General features: G+C 42.7%; 1 protein-coding gene across 1 annotated transcript; it reads right to left on the reverse strand.

Annotated features, from left to right (window-relative positions):
* Positions 1-5,622: 5,622 nt before the first annotated feature.
* Positions 5,623-7,735, reverse strand: mrpl48 (mitochondrial ribosomal protein L48). The gene is made up of 8 exons (XM_064981488.1): positions 7,483-7,735; positions 7,280-7,332; positions 7,132-7,163; positions 6,878-6,966; positions 6,600-6,769; positions 6,283-6,385; positions 6,084-6,173; positions 5,623-5,978 (listed from the first exon to the last, which is right to left on the reverse strand). The coding sequence occupies exons 1-8, from the start codon at positions 7,501-7,503 to the stop codon at positions 5,904-5,906; spliced, it is 633 nt and encodes a 210-aa protein (XP_064837560.1). The 5' UTR covers positions 7,504-7,735; the 3' UTR covers positions 5,623-5,903.
* Between the last annotated feature and the right edge of the window lie 142 nt (positions 7,736-7,877).

A 7,877-nucleotide genomic window follows, 5' to 3' on the forward strand; every position in this document is an offset into this window, starting at 1 on the left:
AGACTAGTCATTCAACTGAGACTGCTCTTCTCAGTATCACGGAGGCGATCCGCACTGCTAAAGCTAACTCTCTCTCCTCTGCTCTCATCCTTCTAGACCTATCGGCTGCCTTCGATACTGTGAACCATCAGATCCTCCTCTCCACCCTCTCCGAGTTGGGCATCTCCGGCGCGGCCCATGCTTGGATTGCATCCTACCTGACAGGTCGCTCCTACCAGGTGGCGTGGCGAGAATCTGTCTCCTCGCCACGCGCTCTCACCACTGGTGTCCCACGGGGCTCTGTTCTAGGCCCTCTCCTATTCTCGCTATACACCAAGTCACTTGGCTCTGTCATAACCTCACATGGTCTCTCCTATCATTGCTATGCAGACGACACACAATTAATCTTCTCCTTTCCCCCTTCTGACGACCAGGTGGCGAATCGCATCTCTGCATGTCTGGCAGACATATCAGTGTGGATGACGGATCACCACCTCAAGCTGAACCTCGGCAAGACGGAGCTGCTCTTCCTCCCGGGGAAGGACTGCCCGTTCCATGATCTCGCCATCACGGTTGACAACTCCATTGTGTCCTCCTCCCAGAGCGCTAAGAACCTTGGCGTGATCCTGGACAACACCCTGTCGTTCTCAACTAACATCATGGCGGTGGCCCGTTCCTGTAGGTTCATGCTCTACAACATCCGCAGAGTACGACCCTGCCTCACACAGGAAGCGGCGCAGGTCCTAATCCAGGCACTTGTCATCTCCCGTCTGGATTACTGCAACTCGCTGTTGGCTGGGCTCCCTGCCTGTGCCATTAAACCCCTACAACTCATCCAGAACGCCGCAGCCCGTCTGGTGTTCAACCTTCCCAAGTTCTCTCACGTCACCCCGCTCCTCCGCTCTCTCCACTGGCTTCCAGTTGAAGCTCGCATCCGCTACAAGACCATGGTGCTTGCCTACGGAGCTGTGAGGGGAACGGCACCGCAGTACCTCCAGGCTCTGATCAGGCCCTACACCCAAACAAGGGCACTGCGTTCATCCACCTCTGGCCTGCTCGCCTCCCTACCACTGAGGAAGTACAGTTCCCACTCAGCCCAGTCAAAACTGTTCGCTGCTCTGGCCCCCCAATGGTGGAACAAACTCCCTCACGACGCCAGGACAGCGGAGTCAATCACCACCTTCCGGAGACACCTGAAACCCCACCTCTTCAAGGAATACCTAGGATAGGATAAAGTAATCCTTCTCACCCCCCCTTAAATGATTTAGATGCACTATTGTAAAGTGGCTGTTCCACTGGATGTCAGAAGGTGAATTCACCAATTTGTAAGTCGCTCTGGATAAGAGCGTCTGCTAAATGACTTAAATGTAAATGTAATTATTACTGAAACAGGATACAAGTGGAAAATATAAAGATCCAGTCCATAAAAAAAAATTGGAGGCCCCTTAAACGTCAGTGTTAATATTCAAATTCTAGCAAAAAGTATAGCGCATAGAATTTTAAAAAGGTATTGTCGGGCATTATTCATTCTAATCTGACAGGTTTTTTACATGGACGATACATCGGAGATAATATAAGGTAAGTACTGGAAACAATAGAACACTATGAAAAATCTGGGAAAACAAGCCTGCTATTCATAGCTGTCTTTGAAAAGGCTTTTGATAAAGTACGACTGGAGTTAATATACACTTAGGTTGGAGTCATTAAAATTTGTTTATCAACCACTCCACACATTTCTTGTGACCAAACTATAGTTTTGGCAAGTCGGTTAGGACATCTACTTTGTATATGACACAGGTCATTTTTCCAACAATTGTTTACAGATTATTTCACTTATAATTCACTGTGTATCACAATTCCAGTGAGTCAGAAGTTTACATACACTAAGTTGACTGTGCCTTTACACAGCTTGGAAAATTCCAGAAAATGATGTCATGGCCTAAGAAGCTTCTATTAGACTAATTGACATCATTTGAGTCAATTGGAGGTGTACCTGTGGATGTATTTCAAGGCCTACCTTCAAATTCAGTGCCTCTTTGCTTGACATCATGGGAAAATCAAAAGAAATCAGCCAAGACATCAAAAGAATAATTGTAGACCTCCACAAGTCTGGTTCATCCTTGGGAGCAATTTCCAAATGCTTGGAGGTACCACGTTCATCTGTACAAACAATAGTATGCAAGTATAAACACCATGGGACCACGCAGCCGTCATACCGCTCAGGAAGGAGAGGCGTTCTGTCTCGTAGAGATTAGCGTAATTTGGTGCTAAAGTGCAAATCAATCACAGAACAGCAAATGACCTTGTGAAGAGGTTGGAGGAAACATAAAAAAGTATCCATAGCCACAGTAAAACTAGTCCTATATCGACATAACCTGAAAGGCCTCTCAGCAAGGAAGAAGCAACGGCTCCAAAACCGCCATAAAAAAGCCAGACTACTGTTTGCACCTGCACATGGGGACAAAGATCGTACATTTTGGAGAAATATCCTCTGGTCTGATGAAACAAAAATAGAACTGTTTGCCCATAATGACCATCATTATGCTTGGAGGAAAAAGGGGGAGGCTTGCAAGCCAAAGAACAACATCCCAACCGTGAAGCTCGTGGGTGGCAGCATCATGTTGTGGGGGTGCTTTGCTGCAGGAGGGACTAGTGCACTTCACAAAATAGATGGCATCACGAGGAAAGAAAATTATGTGGATATATTGAAGCAACATCTCAAGACATCAGTCAGGAAGTCGCAAATGGGTCTTCCAAATGAACCCCAAGCATACTTCCAAATTTGTGGCAAAATGGCTTAAGGACAACAAAGTCAAGGTATTGGAGTGGCCATCACAAAGCCCTGACCTCAATCCTATAGAAAATGTGTGGGCAGAACTGAAAGTGTGTGCGAGCAAGGAGGCCTACATTTACATTTTACATTTAAGTCATTTAGCAGACGCTCTTATCCAGAGCGACTTACAAATTGGTGAATTCACCTTCTGACATCAGTGGAACAGCCACTTTACAATAGTGCATCTAAATCATTTAAGGGGGGGGTGAGAAGGATTGCTTTATCCTATCCTAGGTATTCCTTGAAGAGGTGGGGTTTCAGGTGTCTCCGGAAGGTGGTGATTGACTCCGCTGTCCTGGCGTCGTGAGGGAGTTTGTTCCACCATTGGGGGGCCAGAGCAGCAAACAGTTTTGACTGGGCTGAGCGGGAACTGTACTTCCTCAGTGGTAGGGAGGCGAGCAGGCCAGAGGTGGATGAACGCAGTGCCCTTGTTTGGGTGTAGGGCCTGATCAGAGCCTGGAGGTACTGCGGTGCCGTTCCCCTCACAGCTCCGTAGGCAAGCACCATGGTCTTGTAGCGGATGCGAGCTTCAACTGGAAGCCAGTGGAGAGAGCGGAGGAGCGGGGTGACGTGAGAGAACTTGGGAAGGTTGAACACCAGACGGGCTGCGGCGTTCTGGATGAGTTGTAGGGGTTTAATGGCACAGGCAGGGAGCCCAGCCAACAGCGAGTTGCAGTAATCCAGACGGGAGATGACAAGTGCCTGGATTAGGACCTGCGCCGCTTCCTGTGTGAGGCAGGGGCGTACTCTGCGGATGTTGTAGAGCCTACAAACCTTGTAGAGCCTACAAACCTGACTCAGTTGCACCAGCTCTGTCAGGAGGAATGGGCCAAAATTCACCCAATTTATTGTGGGGAAGCTTGTGGAAGGCTACCCAAAACGTTTGACCCAAGTTAAACAATTTGAAGGCAATGCTACCAATTACTAATTGAGTGTATGTAAACTTCTGACCCACTGGGAATGTGATGAAAAAAAAAACTGAAATAAAATCACTCTACTATTGACATTTCACATTCTGAAAATAAATTGGTGATCCTAACTGACCTAAGACAGGGAATGTTTACTAGGATTTAATGTCAGGAATTGTGAAAAACTGAGTTCAAATGTATTTGGATAAGGTGTATGTAAACAGACTTCAACTGTATAAATGCCAGGAACATTTCAATTTTGGAGAATCTCATAAAATGGGTTAAGATCATGTATAGTACTGTAAACTTTGATGTAAATAATGTCTACTTCTCAAAAAGTTTTAAACTGTCAAGAGGAGTACAACAAGCTTGTCCAGTATTGGCATATTTATTATGGCCATCAAAATGTTAGCTATTAAAATCTGATCCATCAATAATATTAAAGGGTTAGAAATCAAGGGCTTAAAAACAAAGGTGTCATTGTACGCTGATGAGTCATGTTGTTTTCTTTGAAATCCACAACTTGGATCCCTCCACAGCCTCATAAAGGATCTAGATAATCTCTCTAACCTCTATAGATTACAACCAAATTATAAGTGAAATTATGATAATATTATGTATTGGATCACAAAAAAAATACAACTTTGCCATTACTGTGTAGTTTACCAATGAAATGGTCTGAAGGGGGTGTGGATATACTCAGTATACATATCCTGAAAGAACTAAATTCTCACTCCAATACATTTTTATATAAAGTTAGCAAAAGTAGATAAGATCTTGCTACCATGGAAAGGTAAATACCGGTATATTTGTGGTAAAATCACCCTGATTAACTCTTTAGTCATATCCCAGTTTACCTATTTGCTTATGGTCTTACCTACACCTAGCGAACAGTTTTTTTTAATTACATGAGAAGAATTGTATTTTATTTGGAACGGCAAGCCAGACAAAACTAAATAGAAGTATTGTCAAAAAGATTGTGTCCATTAAATGTATATAGTATGTATAAGCTGGAAGTAGAGGCCTAAGCATTGTTGTTCACTAATTTACTCAAATTAGAGGGGTGGTAGGATTAGAAATAAATAAAGTTAAAGACATTTAAAAAATATGTATGATTTGAGATGATTTGCACCACAGTGAAGGAAAAGCAGCCAACAAGTGCTCAACATGTGGGAACTTCTTCAAGACCGTTGGAAAAGCATTCCAGGTGAAGCTGGTTGAGAGATTGGCAAGAATGTGCAAAGCTGTCATCAAGACAAAGGGTGGCTACTTTGAAGAATCTCAAATATATTTTAATTTGTTTAACACTTTTTTTGGTTACTACTTGATTCCATGTGTTATTTCATAGTTTTGATGTCAACTATTATTCTACAAAGTAGTAAAACAGTAAAAAGAAAGAAACACCCTGATGAGTAGGCATGTCAACTTTGACTGGTAGTGTATAGAACTTTCCAGCCCCACCTGGGATATGTATTCCAAATGCTGTTGATAAAATCACCTGGGATATGGATGCCTAACGCTGTTATAATAAAATCCCCTGGAATATGGATGCCTAACGCTGTTTTAATAAAATCCCCTGGGATATGGATGCCTAACGCTGTTATAATAAAATCCCCTGGGATATGGATGCCTAACGCTGTTATAATAAAATCCCCTGGGATATGGATGCCTAACGCTGTTATAATAAAATCCCCTGGGATATGGATGCCTAACGCTGTTATAATAAAATCCCCTGGGATATGGATGCCTAACGCTGTTATAATAAAATCCCCTGGGATATGGATGCCTAACGCTGTTATAATAAAATCCCCTGGGATATGGATGCCTAACGCTGTTATAATAAAATCCCCTGGGATATGGATGCCTAACGCTGTTATAATAAAATCACCTGGGAGCATGAGCAGCAGTGTGCAGTGTTTTTATTTCTCATGAATTAACCTACAACTCCAGCACCTGCAAAAAGAACCTGGACGTGCATATGCTCTTCAGCTTTTGGACAATGTACTACATTCACCCACAATTCATTTACAATATGTACATGTCATAATTACAAAAAACAGCACTATTGCGAGGAAAAAAAGAAGCATAGGCATCCACTGCTTCAAATGTGACAAAATAGAGGTCAGAAAAAGTACGATGACAGTTGAGGTAAAAGGGTGCGGTGGATTGTGTTTTTCCTCTCACTAGGTCATCTGTGCCATCAGTCCCTCGAGCTCTGGACGCGCCTTGAAACGGGCTTGGTAATCTTCCTCTGTGTGCTGGGAAACAGACAAGCAAGTGTTATGTCACTGAACAATAACTGTAGCTATGATCCTTGTGCAAAAGTCATGCAGAGGTCAAGAACATAGATGTCATATGCTCACCAGCTTTACAGAGAGTTGAATCCCCTCTGGCTGATTCTTTAACAGGACCTCCATAAAGGTGGGGCATAATGTGGCATTTAGTTGGCTGAGCTGTAAACAAAACACTTATCAATGCTCTCTAGAGTGAAAAGCTGTTTGTCAGTGCAACTGCCAAAAGTTCAGAGAACAAATTATCATCACTAAAAAAACACTTCATTACCTGAACAATTCGCTCATGGGTCTTGAGGATGGCATCTACATACATCTTGGTCCCTTGCTCTGGCATGACCATGACTTCCGTGCTCTTAGTGGGCAATGCATAGCTGAGAGGAGAATAGTGTTAGTTCATCCCTTTAAGGTTAGTTAGCTAACCAATGATTCAAAGACATTGGATGATGTAATCCCATGCTACAAAAGAGGGTCAAATGTGTGCCTCCTATTGAATCATTATGAACTCTGCGACAGAGACATGTATATTTGGGCCATCAAATCTTTGAGTGAGGCCAGTAACACAGTCTCTTAAAGTCTACCTCTCACCTCTCAGCCACTTTGACACCTAGGCGGTTGCAGAGATTGTGGATGTACTGGGAGTAGTGCTCCACTAGGATCATGTCATACCCAGACACTTTCACGTTCAGAGTCCCGTACTCTGCATCTGTTGCAGTTTTGATCTGCTTCATCTGCTGTCTCTCTTTCTTTTTCTTTGGCTGAAGGCACAATACATGTTCTATAAGCAAGTAGATATGCTAACGGTGTAAGCTGGTGGCTTCAGTATTAGAGAGTATAATTAAGTGATCTACTAAGGACAGACTTACCGCTTCTTTGGGTAACAGGTGCTTATATTTGCCAATCCCATGAGTAGGCATGGTCCTGTATTGTCGCTCATTGGAAAAAGCCAGACTCCCTGTAGAAAACAGTTATTCAGCCAAACAGATGGCTTACATAAACTTAGGTAATTATATAAGTGGCAATATAACTTTCAGGATATAGTCACTTCCTAAGACTTAACTAGAAAGTCTAAATTGATACACAACAGTAACTAGCTATTGTTATTGGTGGGAGGACTTACCCTGAATCGGATGTTGCACTGATACTGATGCCCTTAAAATAAACATCAGAAACATTACATGTTGAAATGAATGAATGAAACTTGATGTGGTAATTAGTGTCCTGTAGCAACCAGCAATTGGCTGCCTATATGCTTTTAACTAATTTACCGGAATAACAATCCTGCTTGGTCCAACACACGTGAATGAAGTGCTAAGGAAGCCTGTAACGGGATAGAAGATAAACAATCTATCATATACAAGTGTTTTGATATGCTGACATGTTTGACCTTCCTTCTTGCTAGCCAGCTAGCTAACGTTACATCAACAATACAAATGTGACAAACGCCATTTATGAGTAGAAGACACACTACCTTGCGAATGACAGGATTCATTGCTTCAAATTTAAAGATTAAGTAATCACTTCACAACAAATCTCGAAATTATATTAGATTCACAATTTTGCAGAAGCTAGTTGTTGCACATGTACACAAGAGGTTCTGAGAAGAATGCTTCCGGTTGGTCCATCTGACTAAAATGTGCTATGGAACAAGGACAATATCTTATTTCCGCTTTCAAATGTGTTTGCTTTAAATTGTATTTAATATATGCATAAAAGAGAAACCTAGACGAGTATGAGGGTATTGGATGCAGCCAAATAAGTGTATAACATGTAATTATTGCTCACAGCACAATGTCATTGTGAAAGAAAAGAAAGACGGCATTGCGTTCAAAGTCCGATTGCTGGCCCTGGAAACGTGGCGTCCTC

Source organism: Oncorhynchus masou, chromosome 12 (assembly GCF_036934945.1).
Source record: "Oncorhynchus masou masou isolate Uvic2021 chromosome 12, UVic_Omas_1.1, whole genome shotgun sequence".
Taxonomy (NCBI): Eukaryota; Metazoa; Chordata; class Actinopteri; order Salmoniformes; family Salmonidae; genus Oncorhynchus; species Oncorhynchus masou.

What these genes read in the sequence shown, in the direction of transcription:
- mrpl48 (XM_064981488.1), bottom strand. Translation starts at nt 7,503, where the DNA reads ATGAATCCTGTCATTCGCAAG. An exon ending in CAAGCAGGATTGTTATTCCG is followed by an intron (nt 7,164 to 7,279) that starts GTAAATTAGTTA and finishes GTTTATTTTAAG; the next exon opens with GGCATCAGTATCAGTGCAAC. An exon ending in TTCAACTCTCTGTAAAGCTG is followed by an intron (nt 5,979 to 6,083) that starts GTGAGCATATGA and finishes TCTGTTTCCCAG; the next exon opens with CACACAGAGGAAGATTACCA.